General features: G+C 36.4%; 1 protein-coding gene across 11 annotated transcripts in view; it reads right to left on the bottom strand.

Annotated features, from left to right (window-relative positions):
• Positions 1-262: 262 nt before the first annotated feature.
• LOC115450613 (polypyrimidine tract-binding protein 1) overlaps positions 263-25,454 on the bottom strand; it is a 431,449-nt gene continuing 406,257 nt past the window's right edge. For 10 of the 11 annotated variants that reach the window (XM_037443023.1, XM_037443026.1, XM_037443021.1 and 7 more), the window contains 9 exons: positions 21,280-21,338; positions 11,286-11,499; positions 10,190-10,389; positions 9,731-9,764; positions 8,810-8,902; positions 8,556-8,670; positions 5,985-6,086; positions 5,828-5,905; positions 263-5,456 (listed from right to left, as the gene is read on the bottom strand). In XM_037443023.1, the coding sequence (XP_037298920.1) occupies positions 5,324-5,456; positions 5,828-5,905; positions 5,985-6,086; positions 8,556-8,670; positions 8,810-8,902; positions 9,731-9,764; positions 10,190-10,389; positions 11,286-11,499; positions 21,280-21,338 (1,028 nt within the window). In that variant the 3' untranslated portion in view covers positions 263-5,323. The remainder of the gene's footprint in view (positions 5,457-5,827; positions 5,906-5,984; positions 6,087-8,555; positions 8,671-8,809; positions 8,903-9,730; positions 9,765-10,189; positions 10,390-11,285; positions 11,500-21,279; positions 21,339-25,454) is intronic. The other variant, XM_037443025.1, reaches the window with a different exon arrangement.

Raw genomic sequence — 25,454 nt, 5'->3', positions numbered from 1 at the left:
TCTCAATATACTAAACACTGAATTACTAAAGGATATAAATAAAAACACATATTTTCAACTATATTTTATTATAAAATCACAAAGAATAAATCTAGAGCTTTATAGGGTAGTCACTTAGATAGTAATATTGTGTATAATATATATGTACCTGCTGTAAAGTGAATAAGTAGGTAGTGAGCCGGGTCTACGCGGCACTCGCGGCCGCTCGCGAACCGTCGGCGTTTCACATAAATTAATTTCACAATCATCAAAATATCTTCAATTTTGAAAGTTGATAATTTAAAGCTTGCTATTCTGTTTATCCATAGTATATTTATTTGTTGTTCTAGTTAGAGAACTTTAGACGAGTTGAAAGGAAAAATATTATTAGATCCCTGCATTTTGTCCCAATGTGGTCTTTGGCATATTGAATTAAAGACTAATGAAATTAGTAATGAAATTTTGGAATTGTTTCAATAAACCACTACTTGAACAGCGAACAAAACAGATGTGCACGTTGAAGAAAATAAGATATATTTTTCGTTACTCGAACGATCTTTTACATCTATTTATCTATTTTAACTTTACACACAACCCTTTAATTTGCACACCATTATTTAGTAATTTTTAATGAAACAACTAAAACAATATTAAAATATATAGAAACGTAGGGAGTTCTAATAGTCTAAGAAGATATTTCCGATTAGTAGGTATTAACTAGAGCGACTACTGAAATTAAGATAGGATGATTTTAACTAGTAAATCTTATAGTAATGATTATGTTAATTTACTATAGATATTATAAATTTAATTTGTAATTATTAACATAGTCGTGTATAATATTTACATCCGCAGATTATTTAACACGAGTATAACTGCCATTTTATAGGTGTCTCGCCGAACATTCAACTTGGCAATCCAACAGTACTTGGACAGATGGTTGTTTAAAATACTTCTCTATACATTAACATATTATATAATACCGTCCTATTAATTGGCAGTTGTACATAATTTTCGCTAATTCAACGTTTCAATACGGAATGGTTCAGTTCTTTTCCCGCAGCAGGAATAAGGGACTGGCACGGACATAAAACAACCGCCGCGATGGCGACACACATTTAATTCACATTATACCCTGTGCATAATATATCCCATTTGATAATATTATATAAAACGTAATTATCATTGGCAATATTAAGTCCCTTACTCCGTTCACAATTCAACTAAACAATGTAGGTATTCGCCTAAAATATGTTCACGAGTCAAGTCGACTCTAATTATTCACAAGATTTGAAGCGTCGTAGATATATTTTAAAATATGGTCGAGTATAGATAATTATGTCAGGATAGAAGTTAGATCTAAAGTACGAATAATTCTAGAATACCAATTGTGTACTAATGTACATCATAGTTTCATTATATTGATCCCCTTTAACGTTTATATGTTATTTACAATTATCTTTCTTTTTTCAATTATCAGATGTTTTGAAAACAAATTGATGAAATCACGATCATACTTATGAAACATAATTGGGGTGTGAACGTAAATAAATTAGAGTGACGGATGAACACAAACTATTCGCGGACAACTCACCGCTGTCGTACTGTATACAATTGGTATGAAATATGTAAGAAATCATAAAGGAACGAGGTAGAAAGGGTAAGGAGAAAAATAAAGAACAAAAAGTATCAATGATAATTATAGTTTAATTACGAAATTAAAAATAAGAATGAAATTAACTACACAAAAAGCTTAACATTAAAAAATAAGAAACAGTTGACGACAATTCGCATCGTAACAATGGAAAATTTGTCGTCAATGCAAAGATAAAAAGGAAGGCAGATAACATCGGGTGAAATCCGAGTGCTTGAAGATTACGATATAATAGGCGCCTTAGCCAAGTTTCTATTTATTGATATGTTGCCTGTTATTCATATCATTACGAAATACTAAATATAAAGTACAGCTAATGTAATAGAGATAAATGTTACAAAGCGCAATAAAATTATAAGCACATTCGGAAATGATATGCACAGATATGTGTCGAACGTGAGACGAGAAGGAGCACACAAAGAAATGCGCGCACGCGCACGGCTCATGCGCACGCGCACGCGTCCCGAAACTATTAGTAGGTACTTAGCAGGTAGTGGGACGATGGAGAATGTGGTTCAGTCACAGTTCACACAAATAGACATTCGAAAACAACTTTCATATCAACGCATAACGCATAACTTTAACTAACAAATTGAAACAATGTTCACTTACAATGAATAAAATTGCGTATATTGCGCTCAATAAAACTCTCAAATATAATATAACTGTAACATTTTCATCAACTTTTCAATAAATGTTAAGATTACTTCAATTACCTTTTACCTAAAATAATTATGTATTGACTTTAAATTTGGCAACTCTTCCTAAACACTGATCTATTTATTATTATTTTTTAATAATACAATTATTATCTAAATATTTAAAATACTTTTCTAAACACATAAATTCCTATATTATCTATTTAATCGATATCAATGTTAATGAGAAAATTTTAGGCCTGAAAACGCTACACACATACCGACAAGTTGAGCGGAAGTGATAGAAGCGCCACACGATAGGGAAGGGAGCGCGCGCGTCGAGTCGCGTCGTCGCGTCGTCGCGTCGTCGCGTAGGCGCGTCGCTTGGCGCGTGGCGCGTCGTGTGTGTAGCGTTCTACCGAATAGTGTACAGTGCGTACAGTGGATATGTAATCTCATCTTTTATGATTTGTTATACATTAAATAGGTTATATTAATTTAATTACAAACGCGTTTACCGCAGTTGAACAGTTCTCACGTCGAGACCGCCACCAGTCCACCAATCGCATACACTTCACGTTCCATAACAGGCACAGAATCCTGCATCTTATATTAAAACATATTCAAAAACGTGCAAAATATCACCACACCCTGGTCTCCTAACATTATCTATGTCGAATAACTACACATTATATTCTTATCATACGTAGGTACTGATTAATACAATTTGTATGATTAATTTTTCTTCTATCAACTCTTACACCGTAGTGACATACTAATTTTTTTTTTAATTATTCATCTTACTAAGCTCTATTTTTATTATTTATTTACGGATACTTGATGTATATCATACATTTTATAATAGTGTAAATATGTGATTTTTATAACGATTTCACAAATGCATTCTAAAATAAAAATATTTTTTGTCATTAGTTAGCGACATTTTCCTATGGGATATGTGTAAATTAACGTAATTGATAAATTTCAAACTGATGTGGCGATAATTATATCTCATACAGCCCGTTACTTGTGCCACTTTATGTTCAGCATTCAATTTCCTTAGCTCAGTAAACTATCTGTAGGTATATCACACCGTATCCCTTTCCTTTGAACACCGACAGTGGCATGTCGAGATATGTTTTGTGACATAATTTATTAAAATAAAAATCAATTCTAGTGTTTGCGAACGGCACGTTTCTTACTCCTTATAACTTCAGGTATCTGTTTCACGCGTGCTTTGCCTAATCACATTACTGGACGTGTAACTGAACACTCGACACTGGTCCTACAGAGCGTACTTCGGGTTTAAGTGACTACGCGACCGAATCTCATAAACTCACAAAGCTTTTGTTACCAGAGCTAAATATCCATTTGAGACGAATTCATTTTTCATAACGTTTAATATCACTTACCCACAAACTTAATCTCTTTTGCTTTGGACTAGACGCATTTTTTTTATTAATTAAAGAAGGCAAAGATGTGTGAGTACCGTTAGAATCAAGTCCGAAAGTACAGCTCAAGTCGTCGGAGTTAGAGTGTAATCTATGTACAAAATGAAATACCGAGGGAAGAATTATTTAACTAAAATACTGTTCAATGAAGTTATTGTGACCTAGTGGAAATACTGCTGGTTAAATGTGTGTAGAGCGAAATCAGATCTCTCTAATACTTGGGCGGGCGTCGCCAACGACGCGACAGTGTGGCAACACCATGCGTTCTATTCGTAATGAAAATTATTCTAAAAAATACGTCGCCGCGGTACTGGCCACACTGCAGCACCAGCGCCACAAGAGACCAATAAATTATCTATAATTAACCGTTAGTGAACCAACGCATTTATATATTGTAGCTACCATTAATATAAATTAACATCGAAATAAATGCATCATGTCACTTATGTCACTGAACATAACGTTTAAATAGTGATATACAATTAGATGCCTAGCGATAAGAGTCGTGATTACACTAACTAATAGTGATCGGCTGTGGAAACGAGAACAGACGCGCGGACCCCGAGGCCCGCCCGCGACCCGACGACGCATCTACGCCGCGCCGACACCAACCCGACACCGGCCCGACACCGGCCCGGCAACGGCACGACACCGACACGACACCGGCACGACACCGACACCCAACAACAACGAAACAAGTATGGAAGCATCACCAACGACACACCTAAAATATATTAAAATTACCTCTACAACTAATATTGCACACACATACACATTTCTAAACGTAACATTCCATCCATTTAAATAAGAACAAAATGTGTATGCGCACAAACTATTCACTTACAAAGAAATGCAATTATAGTAAATTGTGCATAATATTTAAAATACAGAATAAAATATATTTATAAAATACAATTTAAGAATAATAACTGCAAATTATATGAGCGAGGCTGACCCCTCGCGGTGTGCTTATACGTGATAAATATAATAGGGCGGGATATATCCCGGTACGGACCGATCTAGCGCAATCTAATTGCAATGCAAGCCGATAATGTCCAAAGCGCGATCGTTAGGTACTTCGTAAAAATAATTCATGGAATGATCACACAAAAATAGAAATCAGTGTCCCCGACGCTCCAGCTTTATCATTACGATGTACAGTAACAGTAAACGTACGTATTTATTAAGAAAATAGAGTAGCACTTAATCTCTACACTGATCCGAGTAAGCGTAATACAGATATATTAAAATTTCAGTCGAGCGATATTCTCGATTCGTGTGAGAGGTATGTAATTGACAGTCGCATCGGAACACGCCTTACGAATCGTCCAGTGGAAGTCAAGTGGTGCGGATGCGGCGGTGGTTGTACAGTACAGTACAGCGTTGCACTCGTGGCGATATGTACAGCGGTTCAGAACAGATATGCAACCGTTTAACAGTGAACATACAGCGGTGCACAATAGTTGTACAGTTCTGAACATGCAATAGAGGTTATGCAGCTATTGTACAGCGGTTGTACTGTTGCAGATCCGTTGTACAATCTGAGTGTGACGCGACTGACAATGCGTTGTGTGACATTCCGTGCTTGGTGGGAAGTCCGCTTAGATGCTCGACTTGGAGAAGGACACTCGCAGGTGGTTGGACTCGGACAGCTGGTAGTTGTGCATCTTGATGAGCGCTGCTACGGCGTCGTCGATCGACGGCAACTGCACCAACGCCATTTTTCGGTCCTTCCTGTAAATTTGTTGAGAATGTCATTAGCATATTGAAGTATTTGACTGTTCCATAGGTATTGTTGTTTCTAAAGCTTATCAATTCAAAGGGAATGTTAAACATTGACTATTACGCGACGATATTGATAATATGAACGGATTTGAACAGTTAACTATATTTCATTTTTACAATAATTATTAACAAAGTTACAAAAAATATTTTTCTCTTAACTTAAGTCGACATGAGTATTACAGAATAGTTGTAAAATTCAACATTCTTCAAAAACATCTATTTCTTTCTCAATCGAATAGCAAATGCTGAACGTCATAATATATTCTCTACAATATAATACGACCATAAAATATAAACTAAACCAAAATAAAATTACTCACGGAAAGAATTTAAACGCCTTGATGGTGAATCCTCGCTTAGTGAACGCCTCTTTGATATCCTCCTCGGAGACGGTCGCTCTGCGGGAACAAATGCGCGTCAAAACGACTGTTTTCAATGTAGACATGAAATGGGATTTGAAATAGGACAATAACTCACGGAATGTTGGACAGATGTAAGGTGGCGCTCGGCGGGTATATGTTCTGATAGTTTTTGCTGCCGGGCTTCTTGAATCTGTGCAGCGGGCTCTGGGAGTAATCCCTGAAATTAAAAAAAATAAAAAGTTTGATCAAACCTCGTTTGCTTTAAATTGAGGTTTTAGTTCCCGGGCCAGTCAGCTAAATATTGTACGTTTTTTTATTTAAAAGTATAAAAATGTCTAGGTTATAATGATGGCTCCATATTGCGTTGATTTAGACTCCTATCATAATGATATGGTAAATATAATTGTATCAAGTTTTTAAATTACGATTGAAAAGGGTCCTCAATTTACAGTTATCACGTTGTTTTTTTTTAAATACCATATTGAATAGTAAATTAGGTTTTATTTTATTTAAACTACCTTAGCGCCCATAACATTGCTAACAGTATCAATGGATCGGCTCAAGGAATTGTCACAGTCTCAGAGAGAATGCACCTAAAGTAGGAATTTGCTATTGCGTCTTGTATTGTAAGTGAATTTATTATTTTCATATTTTTTTATACACGGCAAAATGACTTTTGCATCTATTAGTCTATAGAATAGAGAAAAATCCAAATAAAGTATCCAATGAGGAGAAATTAATCTTTCGATACATTTTTGTATATGGGCACGGGAAATTGCCAACACTGCCCCTGATGATAAGTGGATTAGGCTCCAGATGTTGTCGAATGATGAGAGATGATTAGCCCTTGCCAGTTGACTCAATTACGCCGGCCTGTTTAAAATGTTAGCTATATAATATAATATAATTTAGCCAGTTGAAGACCAAGAACTATACCAGGTTAGTTCAGCTTAGATCGGAAAGCTGAGCTATTTTAAGTGCACACTACGTAAACTAAAATATTATGTAATATGTGTAATTTTCTCAGAAATATATGCTAAGGTGAATTAACTTAGTTCTTGGTAATCGGATTCATGCGGAACTATTCGAAACCAGATATAGGTACACAGGCTGATCAAGGAACGCGACTCAATTACGTGTGCCATTATGGCGGGTTTTACATCTTATGAACGGTAGCAGCTATCCGGGCTTATCGGGGCCGCTATCCGCTATTGCCACTAAAATTTTCTAGATATACAAAAGCCCACTCTGATAATTCCTATTCCGTTCCTCTAAGGCTGATAGAGTATAAATAGTTGTTTCGAAAATTTAGATGTTCACGGGCGAAGATCTTCTAGTGGTAGGATATTTCTTTCCAACTGGATACCGTTCACCGTACACAAAGTTTAAAACTCATTATAGTGGCCCACATAATTACCGCATTCCAGGATCAGCCTGTGTATATTGTTGTATTGACTAACTTGGAGTAATCCTCCCTCTGGACACCGTTCCACTTACCCTTACCTGAAATGGAGTCATGTTGCAGTGTCATAGGCCACTTGCTCATTTGAAGGCATAATAAAGTATTAAAAAATCGAAAAGGTATTGAGACGCTCCTTAGTTACAGTTGCTATAAGAATACAAAGTGCTGGTAGATACACAGTCCCCTATATTTAATTCTCAATGATTTAACCCGTCATGACTTGTCAAACAGCTACGCGTGTGACGGAAAAATAACCTTATTATGTAGTATATAAGGTTATAATCCCGTGACACACGCAAATGTCATGTAGCTGTCTTGGCTCGCCGGCGAGCCACGAGAGACCAAGAGTTAAACACACTCTGTCTATCCCTTAGAAAGGAGAAAGGGGTGATGATTCTATATTTTATTTCGTTACACGAGCAATTCTAAATGAACGTTGAAAAGCAAGATTAATATTACTTTAACAGCGGATAGCATTTAAATAAGCGGAACTACTAAACAATCATTAATTTACACTCGGAATAATGCCAGCTGCACTTTATTTGTAAAGTGTGGGTGTTCTAACAAAATGTGTTGTATGCTCGATGCAATTTGCAATCTGTTAAAATACCTTTGTAGTAACAAACTTTCAACTGCAAGACTGTTAAATAAGGTGGGGTATATTTTGAATTTGTTTCTTGATGGCTCTACGATATCCGACTTTATTAGCGTTTACATGTTTTGTTTTAATTCAGGTATTCCAATACATCGCAACTCTATTATATGTGCAATACCTACTCGTAATTTTGTTTTAAAATATATTTTACGATAAGAATTTTGAGTAATGTTATATATTATTAATATCACATAAGATCCGCTGAACCTCTGAAAGAAAACCTATCCCGGGGTATTTAATTTCTTTTTGTTTATTGTAAAGACCATATTATATAATCTGCTAACCACCAAGTAGTAGCCTATTTCGGATTTTTAATAACTTTTATGTCTTGAGATAAAAATTACATACTCATCAAATTACATAAAATCACTTATCCATTATTCTCTTACCTGTTGTCTTTCTGTTTACAAACAATATCCGGCTAAAACGGCCGCCATAATTGTGTCGACTGGCAAGGGATAATCATCTTTAGTCAGTCGTCACTATCGCTAAACCCCATCCCGCCTACCATCAAGTGCAGTAGAAACACTTTTAAGTGCCCGTATGAGAAAAAAATAATTAATAATAACCTGGTGAGTCCAGCGTCTGGTTGTCCCTCCTTGGGCAGCTGCACAGTCTGGTGCTTGCTGAGCATTACGCGCATCGCCTTGCCGAACACGCGCAGCTTGTCCATGTGCGTCATCGCTGTCGATAATGGTAACTTCGTTATTACAAAACTTTGATTTACAGAGATTTTCTGCCTCTGTTGTTTCGTCTTTGCTATGTAAAAAGATTTATTTATTTTACTTTATTGATATTTTTAAATGGTAAGGATTATTCATACCTAGATGGGCTTGGTGCGGCTCCGCCATTTGAATGAGAGCAGAATCTTTTTTGTTGTAGAGGATCTTCACCCGCTGCACGTCACCATACACGCCTATACACAAGACACATATATTTGACGCTGAACTACACATTCATACATTTAATTTAATAAAATTACCTCCCAATTTGAAAGAGATCTCCTTTACATAAAATAATATGTAAACAAAAATTTGAAATAAATTAAATATATAAATATCTATAAAGAGCTAAACTAAAAGTTACTACACTTAACACTCAAGTTCAGTTCACAGTACATAGGTATGTTTTAGTAAACGGCTGCTAATATACATGTATAACACGGTGAAACGGGACAGTTGGGAAATAATACAAGAAGAAACAAATCCAAGCTCTAAGTTGGTCACGGTAAGCTTCGATTAATGCCTTAGCGGTTAACAGCAGAGCCTCGTCTGCGGCCCGCTGCGTCAAGCGAATCTTGCAAACAATACCATCATCTACTGTTCAATCGGCCTCAATTTCCTCTCATACGCATCTCATAGTTCAGAGCCTCGTTATATATGAATAGTCCCACTGAGTGTCGCAGTGTTTGTCTCATGTCACACGAGTTGGTGAGATGCGTAAATTAGTTCCGTCACAGCGAAACTGAGAGCCCAAGTTTAAATAAAACGAAACATCGGGTACAAATAAATACTGTAACTAACTTAACTACATCTAAGGTGGTCTGAAACACAAATTGTCAAACGAGTTAATAAAGCGTTTAAGACTCAGTGGTTATCAAGCGAAGCATCGACTGAGAGTCGGCGGATGCGGTTATCAGTATGGAAGTCGAGAATGTTAGCTGACAATTTGTCTTTCAGGTGACAGGGCTTGGGAGCAATATTAATGTTTTAATATAAAATACGGAATGTATGTGCACACGTACCGAAAAGGGTAAAGAGAGCGTCAGGCGTGACCATCTAAAACAATAGGAAAGAGAAAGAGACAGTATTATAAATAGTCGTAAAAGATGTCTGACATCATATCTATAAATAAATTAGCAACTTATTTTTAAGGAGTTTAAGTAGAATACAATATAGTGTAACAGCCTGTAACGCCGTCCATATTAGTGGATGCGTTAGTTAATGTTTATAGAACTTATGAACCCATTGTAGTTCGGCGCGCCGATGCAGACGTTACTGGCCATTGTGTTAGCTTAATGAATGCCAATTAACATTAAACTACGACGTCGACACACTTGCCAAAACTTGTATGGCGAACAAATTTAGAAATTTATCTATCGTGTTCTATATGAATTTAGTGATCTGAGTATACTGTTTAATAGTTTATTTTTTAATAATTTTGTTCCTTGACCAGTTATAACGATGATATTAATAAAACGAACCTCTTCGTTTAGGTTGGAGACAAGCAAGACTGTCGCCAGGGGCAGAGGTGGAGCTGCCAGGGCGCGCAGGGCTGGCGAGGCCGGTGTCAGGGTGAGAGCTCCGAACGCAGGCAAGCCGACTCCGCCTACTCCCACGCCGTAGGGCGAAGCGAGTCCCGAACCCAGACCCAGGAACTGAGGCGCCAGGACACCACCTGCACCTACATGACATAACCAGTGTCATTGCTGGTCTAAATACATACGATACTTACCAGCTAATTGTGTTTTATGTAGGGAATCATTGGAAACTTGAATATTTTAAAATTGTTTACATAATAATATTTTTCGCGAAATTCGTTAAGTAATATATCAAGTGCTTAACTAAATGCGTAGCGTAATATAAGAATTATATGAAATGAAAACGTTATACCAAAATTTCAGTAATTATCTACTAGAACCCAGAAAAAAGAAATAATAAACAAAAGTAGAAAACACGCAATGCCGGAACGATCCCCACATATTATAATCCTCTACGGTGCAATACGGATTTATGAGAAGTTATTAGTCACCGCGGGAATATTTAACATTGAAATATGAATAATAAACAAGAAAAGAGTAAACCGGGAATAGCAAATGTTATGTTGAAATGTTGCCTGATAGAAGTTTTTCGTCTCAAAAAGCAATCCATGTTTTTTATTATGATAAAAAAATACAAATATTTCTAAGAATACAGAATGGTGTTTCTGTATAATTTGCAACGTAAAGTACAAAACATAAATCTTGGGATTCCTTTTACAGAGATTTTACTCAAAAGGAATAAAATATGAGACCTTTCAAAGGACAAATATCAGAAACTACGAAAAAAACAATACACAAAAAGATGTTTAGCATCGAGAGTAACTACACCACTACGAATAGGAGATGAGCATAAAATAGAATATTAAACGAGTAAGTTTTTGTCCAACTACTCCTGTGTTCAATATGGGTTTACTTTAAAAAAATGTTGTGAAGATTGTTAGAGAGGACGATGCAGGGCAAGACATTCTACATTAGAGTGGTACTGAAACGGAGCGCAGTGAGTAAAGCGTCCATGTGCGCGCAGTAGAAGAGGACTAACTCATCCTGGATGCGAGGGCCAGGGCGAGGCGAGCCCGCAGTGGCATCAACTCACTGGTCAACAGCTGGTGCGCGTCGCCGTCGCCGGACGGCAGCGTTGGGTTCGTGTAGTCCCGCGACTTGTCATTATTGTATTTCACGTTCAAGCAGGTCATTTTAGAGTAATCGATGCGGAGTGTGCAGCACCCGTTGTATATGTTCTGACCGTCCAAAGCCTGTCGACAAAAAAAAACATTACAAAATTGTGTTACATTTTTGTCAATGAAATAACTTTTCTCATTTGACACGAAAACACGAACGGATAATAAATCCCATCAAAAACATATTAATATTTCAAAGTTTTCAACGGGCGAGTCAGATTGTTGCCGGTCGGATTTCATCATTTTTTATTTGCATCCCCGTGAAGCTATTTGTTTTGTGACTCTTGGCGAGTTAATTAAATTAAACGATAGTAGAATTACCTTTAATCATTAAACAACAAAGTGAATGCGTACACCGACCGTAACAGTGAAGAAAAACTCTCATTATGGCCGTGTCAAAATCGTTACGTCCCGGGAGCAACATCTATTTGTTTGTTCGCGACGCCTGCGGGAGGCTGATAACACCACATCGCGATAGAAAAGAGAATTAATTAAAATGCAACAGCACTCAACCCATTCCTACGAGCTTTATGCCGCTCGACGGTATCATGTATATAGTGCTTATTTTTATAATGAAAACACTGGTACCCCTTTTATTTTTGTTAGTGCCAACGCTATATAACCGTGCAAACGTAATTTATAGCGTTCGCTGTTATTCTCGTGCCTAATTCTATTGTAGGTAAGTAGTAGGTAAATATGTTACTTCAAGTACTCCGAAAATACTCCAAATTGTTTGCAAAGTATAAAGTTTACCTACTTTTTGACCCTTCCAAACATGCTAATCCTATTCTCAGTAATATCGCCAATTTGTCTTCCCTAGGGCGAATTTCAAATCAAATTTTATTAATTCAAGCAATTAACAGTATAGTTTCTTCGAGCGACGACAGAGCTTTCGAAGATCCTAAACAATTTTGGGTATTATAAGGATTTATTGGACTTAAAACGGGGAAACACAAAGTTTGTGTCACGTTTTTGTGGGTTCTTTGACGACTTGATTCATTTAACAATACAATTTTAATTTAAAATAAGTTGAATAAAATTATTTATAAATAATTAAATGAAACATTGTTTATTTCCGTCTAGTAATTTAATACGAAGTAAAAAAAAAAATTATTGATAAATAATGTTAATAAAAGAGTTGTCATAAAAGAAACAAAGGTATAATATATTTCTGAATCATGAAGAAGCTTTTATTTTAGAATAAAAATTTAGACTGAATTATTTAATTTCAAGAGAGTAGATTGGAGTTTCTTTGTAAACCATCATCTGTCAAATGAATTACGACATCTTTATGACGGCCTCCATTAGCTGAATAAAAATGTTTCTTGGTTTTTAATGTTACCGTTATATGAAAAAAATACTTGGCATTGGAAGTTATATTTAGCGCAATAGACACATAAATAAAACCACGGGTACACTGAGCGAGACGGAGCATTTATAAAAAGTATGTCCTATCACGTTTACAATGCAATAAATATATCACAGAATTTGGAAAGAAGCAAAAGTTCGATGTCGGAACGCAAGATATTGGCTGTAGATTTAATAAATTTCTGTTCTATATGCAAATGCGACCCCCTGATGTGTAGACGTGAATAGATTGGCTCGTTTAAAGCTCAACTTATATGGAAATGCGAAAGGCACGTAAGAAAGTGGGAAGAAGATCGTTTCGATACGTAATTAGTTTTGTAGACCCTCTCGCGGCCCCGAATTCGATTCTGAATACAGAATGCAGACGAAAAATATAAGCGAACGTAACGAGTAATTAATTTACAATTCCAATGTATATTCCTTAAAGCATAGACATCGTTAAGTGAATTTTAAAATTTAAATGAGCGAATAAATTGTTATTCCGATATTATTACATTTTCAATAATTTGCATTGATTGTTTCGGCGATGGAAAATTTGGGCGAGGTCATTAAAATTGGGACATACGCGCGCCCGTGTACGCAGAGAGATATAATATTCACAATTAGAAACGACAGTAAAGGAGGTACGAGTATCTTTGGTGGCGGCCGTTTGTCGTGGATTTGCAAAAAAAAAACGAAATGAAAGAAAAAGTGGGTATAAGAGGGCAAGAAAGATTTTGAATTGCAGATTAATTTCTTACTTTTTTATAAGCTTTTTCGGGGGCACTTTTGAATTTAAGTCGGTCGTTACTTTGAAAGGTCTTATTTTAGACTAAAATATTAGCTGTAACAGATTTGTGTTTATAATAGAAATAAATCTGTGATCATGGTAATTTTTGTATATTTAAGACTTGCTGTGTTGTCTCAATAGACTTTCTTGTTGGTTAGTTAACTTGTGTGTTACTTCTTTAACAAATTTTGAATGTAAGTTTAATTAAAATTATAGTTGGGATAGTGTAACATGATTCCAGAACTTTAAGTTTAGAAATAAACATTTGTTATAATTGTGGAGAAGCTGTAACTTCTAATGAAACTTCTAATATTAGAATCTTTAGTTACCTACTCAGTAGCACTGTGAAGCAACTCAACTCGTCAGTTTCCGAGTGTGAGCTTGTGTTACAAGCGGAAGCGGCGCGATGGCGGGAGTTGAAGTATCTTTCTTTTCATTTTATTACAGCACGCCCGATCAACTTCTCTCAGTATCAATATTCGAGGGGATTTTATTTTAATCTTCTGAAATGGTTATTTGCTCTCGCGAAGGGCGTCGTAATTGAGGTAAAAAATATTAGGAGGAGTGACAAGGTGATAAAACGACAAACGTCACGCCCGGTTTGATATTGGAATCTTTTACTGCGTAATAGGGAAAAAGAATTGAAGATGCCCAGTTTTCTTTATAAAGATTATTGGATTTGCGAGAAGTTTACTTTCCCGATGACTAAATTGTCCCGTTAAGTAAAAACGGCGACGTTATTAGACGTCTTGTGTGTAACAGCTGAAATCAAGTAGTTGTTTTTGTTGAGAGTAGATACGACAGAGAGTAAATAAACAATCTAAATCTCAGCAAAGAGGCGGTTGTAGCGGCGCGTCGGAGCGTTGGAGCGTCGGGGCGGCGGGAGTGAACCGTCTCGGCATCAACGTAAGACGTAACAAGTGTCCTCCGTATCTCTTAATCACGTCCCCTGTAATTGTTTTATCTTTGGCTCGTTAGAACTCGTTTAAGCAAAGCCTTCTTAGTGAAGGATTAAACGCGGTCCGCCTTAATCCACCCCCGTTGCTAATTCTGGCGGTTTTTCCACGGAGACCAGATAAACGTTTTTGTTGGGGTCCCGAGCTCGCCGCGTTTAATATTTATAAGAGCCCACATAGCTCAAAATGCTTCTGTTGCTAGTGCCGGTGCAAGGATTACGCTAGCGGGAGAATGCATTTGGTTTTTGTCCGTCAGAGAAAATTGTAATGAAAATATTTCACACCCGCGCTGGCTCGTTTTTATTCTCTGCCCGCGATAAATGCGTTTGTCGTTAAAGTATATACTAAACCGGAAACTTTTGAGCAAATCCGTTAACATTTTAATTGAAAGTACTTTAATTGATTGGTTAAACAATGTTGTATTGAACGGGTAAACATTCGGCCGATTAGTCACGGATAAAAGATCACTTATCGGACGGGAGCGAGTGCGAGCGCGGACGTCGCCGGTGCCGGCCGGCGAGCGCAGAGCGCTGCACTTCGAACAAATGCCACTAAGAGAGAGCGCTTTCAACTATTAATAAAAATAAACCAACAGGACACCTTCATATTGCTCATTTTAATCACTTCGCTTTTCGATCGCACTATTGGAAAAGCATTTTAAAATTTAAATCGACGCCAAATGAGATTGCTCTGTGACGAATAACACTTTGGATAATTTATTGACATGAAAAATAAAAATGGGGAACTTTTGCGCCGCATGAGATAAATGTTTTTAATGGACTAAAAAAAATGTTTCCGCGTTCTCGGCTAAAGTAAAATGTTTAAGGCGACGATTTGAAGTATACGCATTTGTTTCGACGAAAAGGCTTCATTACTTTTTAACTGAATTATAGCTGTCTCCAAATTCAGTGATGCGTCAGAGAACGAGCCGCGTTTGCTCCATTAGTTGATGTAATTAATACCCACGGTTACCCCTAATTGTGGTTGACAGATAGTGACGAGCTAAAATCGAGCGATCGCCTAACAACCGCGCCCACTTACCGCAACGCTCGAGTTTACTTTGAAAACGAACGCTAAATTAGCGTCAAATGTACATTGTGACATCATGAATAATGAAGTCTACGCTTGTGACCGACTGAATCGGGTTTGTCTATGAACAATATAATTGTTCACGGAACATAATGGCATTGTTCTACGCATCCCTAATGCGATGGGCGCGTGTGGCCAATTTGAAAGCACAAGTTTGTGTACAGAGTTCGTTTAGATTGTTCGTGCACTTTTGATTATGGCGAGCAGAACGCAAAACACTAACACAACAGCTGGTTAACAATGTTTGACACGTAACTAGGTGATGCAGAGTGCGGCTCAAGCGTTGTTGACACAGCCTGCAGGAACCCAAACAGGGGAGGGCGGTGGCACGTGCAATTTTAAACGGGACTTGGGCCACCGCAGTTTACTGCAGTGTGAAATTTCGATGAAGATTCACATCTGGCTGAACGTTGTATACAAAACACGCTAGTAAATAATACCTAAACTATGCACATGCTGCGACACATCGCTCTGCACGCCACAGTCTGATATACTCGTCTTGAAATAAACTGTTCTATAAAGATTAACGTTTTGTACTAATTACAGATATGTGTAATTTGGTCCAATTATAATCCTAATAAATGCATCGTATCTTATGAAGATGTATATTAGTACTTACTAAAAATATTAAAAATTTAATCCTAACTCCATTAAATGGTACGTGTATCAGTAAAGTCTATAAAAAAATATATTTCGTTTATTTACCGTGATAGAGATAAAAGAACCTGAAATGAAGCTTTCATAGATACTGACTCAATGAATCCCTCTATCAATGCAGAGAGAATTAATAATTAGATATTATGGGACAATATTCAATATCACTTCGCATACAATTTATTTTCCAGATTTCGAATATAAAAAGTATTCATTAGTCATTTATCAAAATAAAACCACTTAAAAGGACAAGAAGCAACATAATATGCACGAAGCATTTTCGATTTACATACAAGGCATAGATTTTCCAGACACTTCACCTTAACTGCATGCGATCGGGACATCACACGCCCGCAACAACGAAATATAGCCCGAAGCGAAGATATAACATTTTTGACGGTTACATTGTTTGAACACGTCTCTGTGTTGACACAAAGACACCGGTTAGACGTTGCCGCAGTGCAAAGTGCAATTTTAAAATGTAAACAAAGCCCGCACCTTGAGTCCATAAACGCTATCTCGGATTTCGCCTTATTGAACCTTGGAGACGAACAATAATCTTGTCATGTTTACTTCGTTTATATGAAAAATAAGTGTGCTCGTGCTATTTACTATTATTGTAATATATATGTAAATATTTATTTATTTATTCAATAACACACCGGTGATATGCATCTAAAAATCACAAATAATAAATAATAATACAAGTTCTGATACATATGACTATTAAAGGTATGCACAGCATTCTCACACAAATAACATCTAGATAGAATTATAAATTAAAATTATAAAATAAAACCAGAAAATACTATAACAAACATAACAGAGCCTCGTTTCGGGATTAAAATGAGTGAGTACAAAACAAAAACATAATTTGAAAATAGTAACAATAAAAATTATATCTTGTAGTGAAGCAAGCTTTAATCAACGTCCATTAGATCTTTTTGATATGTGTACCACTAATGTTTTCTTTATTCCTCGTTAATATTCCTACTTACGATGACAACAAATATTCTTTTACTTTAGTATGTTCGTGTTATTACGTTAAAAAGAGACCATTAACACGGACAGCGACTTACTTTCATTACGTAATTTTTACAACAGCACAACCAATACAACGATTAATTCTCGAATGGAACGCCGATGCTTTTACCGGTATTAAATTATTATTTATATGAACTGTGTACAAGCGCAGGGACAATGTTAATATGTATTGTCAGTGACAGCGTCGGCGTGGTTATGGATGGGCCGGCTTGGAGGCGGTCCGTGGCTCGCATGAATCACATCGTTATCAATCATAACTTACTGACGAAGCGGCCATGGTTCTGATTAACAGGTGCCCACTGGCCACTGTGACGCCGCGCCGCCGCGCTGTACCCAGTTAATGACTACTGCGATCGCCGATTCATTTCACCACCGCGTTTTATCACGTGTATGAAGGCGTTATTGTAAAATAAATGATTTATTATACCAGAAAATCATGATTAAAAAAAAAGCAACCTCGTTTTACCGTTTACGTGCGATTGATTGATCAAACAACTTGTCTGTTATGTTACTTAATTATAATCAATACCTATCTTTTTGCATATTATGTATGGACTTTGAAGATACTTGGTATTTAGTTGTAGAAGAGTTGGAGAGAGGAAACTAATACGTTACACTAATGTGTTGCTAACTGGAGTTTAACAAAAACTTTGCAAACTTAAAGGAATTAGAAGAATTCTAAATTTCTTAAATTAATAGTTGCTCGTCTTTGCTAATAACTTATTTAAATAGTGCTTTATCAAATATATTAAACATCGACATTATCTAGTTGTGTCTAAATGATATAACGCATATCCCGTGATAAGTATAACTGATTTCGTTTAAGTACAGTCTCATCTGTAATGCCTCGCAACAAATTGTATCCTAGCGTCACACGTCCTACCAATGTCAATGCTAGGTGTACCTGAAGATATAAAATCGGACGCATTAAAAGCATACATTTCGTGTCTGCGCGCATAAGCCGCCCCTCTGAAAAGATTTGATGGCGAGGTTAGAGATTTATGTCAAGGATCATAGAGGCCGGGATCGGGGGATTTCAGCGCTCCTAACATCCGACTGTGCCCTTTGTGGTTGGAGCACTATCCGGCTTCAGTTCACTTTGTACCTCTCACTTGTGCTGCCACTTACCTCATGGGACGTTTTAATTCCATTTCGAGAAAAATCCGCGGCCAGCCGAACCTCTCGCCGGCTGAACTCAAGTGCGTCCGACGACTTTAAGTGTTCTAACTTTGCCTCATTATATTTATCATTATTCCATTACTGAATGTTTAATTACTATATTAGCTGTTTATGCAAAATTGGTTATTTCTTTTAAAATTCATAATCGTATTCAATTGTAATGTCAATATTGATTATTAGATAATTTATTTATTTTCATATTTATGATTAAAAATTTAAAATACTTAAAAAACTGAAATAATAATATTCATTAAAACATTTTATCGAGAGATATTATTGTAGAGTTTTTAAATAGCCAACATTGTATCCAATAAACAAATGTTTGGATGCGCGTTTTGAAATTAACAAGAAAGTAGTAAAAATCGGTGGTTGTTATACACCGACATCGTGCTCGTTAGCTCGCTCCAGAGGAGTGGAGTTACGATGTTAGACCGTTAACGAGTGCCAGACTTATTACAGTTGCAAGCTCGCAATAGGTACTGCTAATGCATTGTTATTGCACTATCAATACGCAATACTCAGATGGAATTATTTCTTATGTTTACGCGTATGTTTAACATTGACGTAAAACGATTTTTCGGATTTTATTGCAATTTTTTATATTATTTTTTTCTCGATATTTCAAAAACTTTGCAGCCCTTATGGTTAGGGGAAGGATTTCTTAGCAAGTATGAAGGACTATGAGCATAAAATAAAAAAATAAGTTTTATTTCAACATTTCTGCTTTTCTTAGACCAAGATCTTAATAAAGTTTGTTTTATACTAAGTATTTTTATTCCAATAAGTAACTTTTAACTTAGAAAATTATTTGCGGAGTATAGAATTCTCGACCGAAAGTTAATTGACGACAAAAATACCATCCCTCATGAAACGTGAAAGTTAATACTAGCATAAAAAAAAATTAAACCGTTTATTTTTTTTTACTCTGGGGGAAGTTCGGCCAGCCAGATACTATTTAATAACTCGTTACTCAGCTATGAAAACAGACGATTTTTTACTCAAGCGGTTCTATATAATATGCTTTAAACTCGAACATCCTTATTTCATTAAAAGTGTAATAGAAATGTAAAACAAAATTATAGACTGTGAAAAAAATAACTAAAACAAAATTATACACTGCATTTTAAATGCATTGAGTACTTTAACAAAATTGCTTTCATTGTTACGTAGAATTCTTAAGAGCCGGCAACCGAGTAGTAGTCTTAAATAAAACTTCAATTTAGCTTGCAATTCTAAAATAGAAACGATTGTGTCTACCCACAATCGTTGAGGAATCACATTAGAAGCAATAGAAAATACAGAAATTAAATCCGCTCCCGATCCTTGGCGAAATAAAACCACATTTGAAGCAGTTGCAGTGTTCCGCAACGGGGAGTTGCGTTCTATTACGTCCGAGTCCAATCACGGCCGTCGAGTTGATGGGACTTAGCGTTGCTAAGTTTTCACCACTCCGCTTTGCCGGTGATATCTCAATTTCACGAGGGGTTTCCCGCTACCGAACATTAATTTGTCTTCTAAGTTACGAGCGACGGGCGTCTTCGCTTGTAAAATTATATAAACCTAACCAACTTCGATCTACATAATTATTTTCACATTCTCACGCTGTAATTTCAATGCTTGCACCAGCCGTTAAGCTGCGCAGGAATTGGGCGTAAAGAGCGACTAATTAGGACAGATAGTCAACTTGCTATTGTAGTATTCATTAGCGAACCGCGCCGCGACAAAGGTATTACACACAAATTCGTTAAATGAATAGAGCGATGAACGCGTTCAATATCTATAAGCTTTGTTCGTGCCAAGAATAAAGTAGAAATTATTCAGTGCGTTCCAATTAATAAAAATCAAAGCGAAGCTATCGAACGGAAACAAAGTTACAGCGATTCATAACAATAGGGTAAAAACCTTGATAATTATACTCGTAAACTGAGTTTGTGGAAGCCGCAAAACGAAATTTAATTTGCCCTGAACGCTGCATCAGAAATAAAGTTAAAACAGTCGCTGCAGTAGGCGGCAGTACGCCCAACTTCTAACGCAAATGAATAGCGAATGGGAAAAGTTGGGCTGAGAAAAATGATGTCCCACTCGGCGAGTCGAGCACGGACCATTGTCGACAACTCGCGACTGCCATGTTGTTTCCCGATATTATTGTTATTAAATTCAAATAAACACTCTTGTTATGTTAGCTTTGTGCTCCAACTAACGTTAAACTAACTCATCAGAGATTAAATTTAACAACACATCAACATGGTTGAACATAAAAATAATATATTTCGTTAAACAAGGGCCTGCCTCGGTGGCTTAGTTATACTACGGTACGACTGCGGTGCAGAGGTCTCGAATTCACATCCCGGGTCGAGAAAAGTGATAATAGCTTTTTCTGTTTAGTATCAGCAAGGAGTTCAGAATTTGTGCTTAATATGGGGATAGGGTCGCCCTCTATTGTATCTCGGAACGGAATACACATGTGAAAAGTGGGTGCACTAATTGCGTCACTCGGGGGATAAAAAGAATAAATCAGTGTGTTTTTAATAAACTATATCATCGTCTTCCATTACCTGTTTTGATATAAAATGAAAGTTTAACAAAGAGGCGGTCACAACTCACAACTATCGGTATTAAATACTTACTCGTAGGTACGCAGTTGCAATCGAGTAGATAAGAGACTAAGTCACATCATTTCCAGATAGTTCGAAAGAGAGTCATTAAAGCGAATGAAACGTGCGGCAATACGAACTTTATTTTATGGCTTTACTTTACAAATAGTTAAATAAAAACAAATAAGTGTTTAGTACTCACCGTCTTTGCCGTTTGCGCCGATACGGTGTCTGGATATTGAATAAGAGCTTGGAATGAATCTGAAAACAAGAAACATTTTGTATTATTAAGGGCGGTAAAAAGTTTTTAATCTGGCAATAAAACCTAAATCTTCGGGGTCTTTAGAGAAATAATTTGTGCAAAGCAATATGCGCGGGGCGATCGTTTAGACTTTACATAATAAAAATATTCAATGTCGTTAAAAGAACTTTTGTAACATTTCTCTAGAGTGCTCGAGTGTTAGATGTCTCAGGGAATTTCTGACAGGCAATATCTTGTTCACAAGAACGCTCAAACAAGGTGAAATTGGCGCACAACGCGGGGCGCTACGCGATCCGCCAACTCTTCAAGAGTTAGTCGCACCGCGATTCAGGTGCACCGCAGCTATTTTATAATTTACAACACTTTCAGAGATGCCAAATTTGTTTATTTCATATACAAGTGGATAAAGCCACCCTAATTTCCATACGTGAATTAATTAAATTAATCAATAATTTCTAACACGCTCTCTAACATACAGTTGTTCAGTTTTATGTATAATCGTTATTAATATTGAAATAATCGCAACTGGGATTGGCAAAACAAACATTAAGTAACAAAACACTCATAAACTATGAGGGTACTGGGGAGTTGAATGTGTTCTCACATTCGACGTGAATGGCCCCTGAAGTAATATAGTTGGTCGTCGAGTCTATTTACTACGAGAGGATAAGCGTTAAACCCCCTAATTTAAGGCAAGATCCCAGCGATCATTGCCATCCGTTGGCCGAGAACATAAATTCACATTTTTAGGAAACACCGGCCGGTACTGCGGCTACCACATAACCCAACATTACGGTCACATTTTGACTTTCACACGTTATAAGGTAGTGTTATAAAATAGCCTATGTAGTACGTTTCATATTTTGCCGGTACAAAAATGAAGTACGTGTGTAATTGACTATAAAATTCTCTAATATACTTTCTGTAATACTTTCTTACGAAATTAATAGTATAGTTTATAGTTTCAAAAAGCAACTCTAAGTTCTAAAACTTATAATTATTATATATTAAATAATATATGTTCTAATGGCAATGACTCGATTTAGCAAATTATTATTCTTTAAACCGCGACTTAGATATTTTATTATTTTGCTGCAGAACATTTCGTTCGAAAACGTTAAATAATTTATTGAGCAGTTGTAGACGGAGTAGGTTACTCAGTACGGCCGTCTTCCCTGAACGCATTATATCGTTTTTACCGCACTCATCGCTAACAATTTCCTCTTACCTATGTAATAAATATAGAAAGTAAAACCACTCAAGCCAAGAAACGTCGGCGTAAATTAAAAGTAACGCGCTGTCTCCTTCATACATAGTTAAATGCTCTTTAAGGCGCCATATTTCCTTGGGCCAGCCATTTGGGAACGTTAAAATGGAATGCATAAAAGGCTTACGGTAAATTGGAGTTTTTATGTAATTACATCGTGAATAAGCAAAAAGTGTTTTAACGTGAAAACAATGGAGATGCGCGCTTGAATAAATGTCTAAGTGATACCGAGAAGTGGGAAACGAGGACTTGTGAACTATGAAGTGACAAGTCTCCAGTAATGTTTTTTATGTTCGATCGTTTAAATAGTTTGAATAGTTGCATATATACATAGTGAGAATGCCCTATGTATAAGTATTATGTACAAACTCACAAGTAGTTGAACAAATTCAAAACTTTCACTGGCTTTATACACTATTGTGTTCGTACTAACATTTGTTATTTTTACAAAACTAAAATAAAAGAGTGACTTTACTCGTCACAAAAATAATGTTTCACCTATACTTAATGTGTAAAGCCGATTTGAAATTTGAATTTATTACTTATTTGGCTGACAGTACTTAAACGAAAAGATATCGCGAGTGGAGGGAAAAGCGAATATTGTCAAATATTTAACTCTATTGATGCGTAAAGCGTGTCAAGGCGCGATAAACTTGTGAATGAGATCTGAAGGACCACAGACATAGACCATAAATTCCTCGTAAAGGTAGAGTAATAGAGTGGATATACTCGACATGTAATGTCGAATATAGAAGAAAGGATTTGGATTTATTAAGGTTGGTACAAAATATTTATAAAAAAAAATGCATTTATTTGTAAAACTTTGATAAATATACCTGGGTACAAAGAGCATCGGGTGAACAACTTGCACATTTAGTTATTAATTTATCTAAAAATATATTTTAATAATTGTATATTTTTAAATCTACACAAGTTAATTTTTATATCACTTTCTTTACGAATAAATACTAATTTCCCGGCGCGTATCAGCAATAGGCATTACATAGTCAGAGAAATAATTTTTAAAATATAAACAGTTTAGCGAACGTGATCCTACCTTGATTAACTTTGATGTTACTGTGGCCGTTTAGCGGGCGTGCTACGTGCTCCCAAAGTGAACTAATAAATAGTGTACCTACTGGAACTGAATTTTATATGCTGGCTATAATTTTTGTACATTGTCACAAGTGATGTTTTTTTTTTCTAACATAAGTTATTTGAGAATATTTTGTGCAACTTAACGCAGTACAATAGGTTTTAGAATTTGTATTTTAGCGATTTATTGAATGGCCTTTAATCGGGGTTCCGTCCGTGCGGTCGCCCTTTCTCGGGGTTAGAGTCCCAATATACATTAGTCGGAATAATAAGTAGCCAACATTTAATCGAGGACTCGTTAAAAATAATCTAAATTCATTAAGAGTCTGAGTTAAAGCGTTTACTAACAATCATTTTCCAAACATTGAAACGTATAATATTAGGTTTTGTTTTTTTATATGTGAGGATAATATCTACTACATTAATTATTTCCCTACACACTTTGTTCACAAAATTAATTTAAACAGTTGCGATACTGCACCGGCACGTGTAACGCAAATTTTCGTACAGTTAAGTTTCTCATTCAAGTGCTCAGGTACGTAAATTATCCTTCAATGTATTCCTCTTCGGAATATAAAACATTTTATACTGTTTTATTGAAACAAAAAGTTGCATGCACTAAAGACAACAATTAACATGGAACGCTACCAAAATGGGTTGTACAGCTCCGCACTCTCGGCTGGCGTTTATTTACCCAAATTGAAATATTCAAGCGCTAATTCAATAAGCGATTCCGATTGCGCGCAAGATATTCAAATCTCAATCAATCTGCAGCGTACGCGCCGCTTCATTATATTTCATTAAAAATTCAACCGGAATGCGCAATTACTTTGTGGAATATTTAAACGCCAATGTCTGCGTAAACACAAGATGGAAGGTGCGGTAAAATTAAAATTTTGTAATCCGCATTTCGCTGTTGCAAAGAGGTTGCTTCCGCTATGTTAATATTAAGCGGCGGGGCGGGCGGTCCGCTGGTCGACCGATTACTGTATAATTTGATATCTTAAATCTCGACGTCTCCCCTGCAATGAGCGAGCTCTGTCAAGCCTGAATGCGTCCTCATTCGTAATTTACGCGCCCTTTCAACTAACCTCTGTAACTCGGATACTTGAAAATTGCTAAATACTTAAACAGTACCGTCGTTACGTATTTTACCTTTAAAAGGATTGATTATATTAACATAGCCCGGTAAATATCGTAAGCAACAATAACAGGGGTCGTAAAATGTACACAGATCATATCCTTCGACGAATTAAATCCTTAATTAAGGAAGAGCAATGACGATACAGACACGACATCGCCGCAAACAGGGTACGCATAATAATTGTAGCGGTCTACTACACCTTAATAAAGCCAATCGGGGTTGGCGAGGGATGGGGGCCACGGACCACCAGGGGGATGGATTACGACGACTCCGCGCTCTTCATTGAGATTTGTTTCGGGATTAGGATCGCGTTTGATAGCAACCTGCGTCAGGTTGTAGCCGACCTGCTAACAAGGCGTGGCCGCTTATAAACATTTTGCCTCCGTACACATTAAATATTAACAGCATGCAAACTTTATTCATCACTCGTATGCCCAAGTATTAACGGGCCATTTTATACTAGGGAACAGTTAGTTATTCAGCAACAACACAAGCCCGTTTACAAAATACTTTTAAGCTATTAATTCGCTGTTGTCACGATATTAACTCACGAGTATTTTGTAAATTGAAGCTAAATATATATTATGGAATATTCTCAGTTATTATTTC

Source organism: Manduca sexta, chromosome 26, assembly GCF_014839805.1.
Source record: "Manduca sexta isolate Smith_Timp_Sample1 chromosome 26, JHU_Msex_v1.0, whole genome shotgun sequence".
Taxonomy (NCBI): Eukaryota; Metazoa; Arthropoda; class Insecta; order Lepidoptera; family Sphingidae; genus Manduca; species Manduca sexta.
Note: the sequence above shows the minus strand (reverse complement) of the source record. Positions and strands in the feature narration are given on the sequence as shown.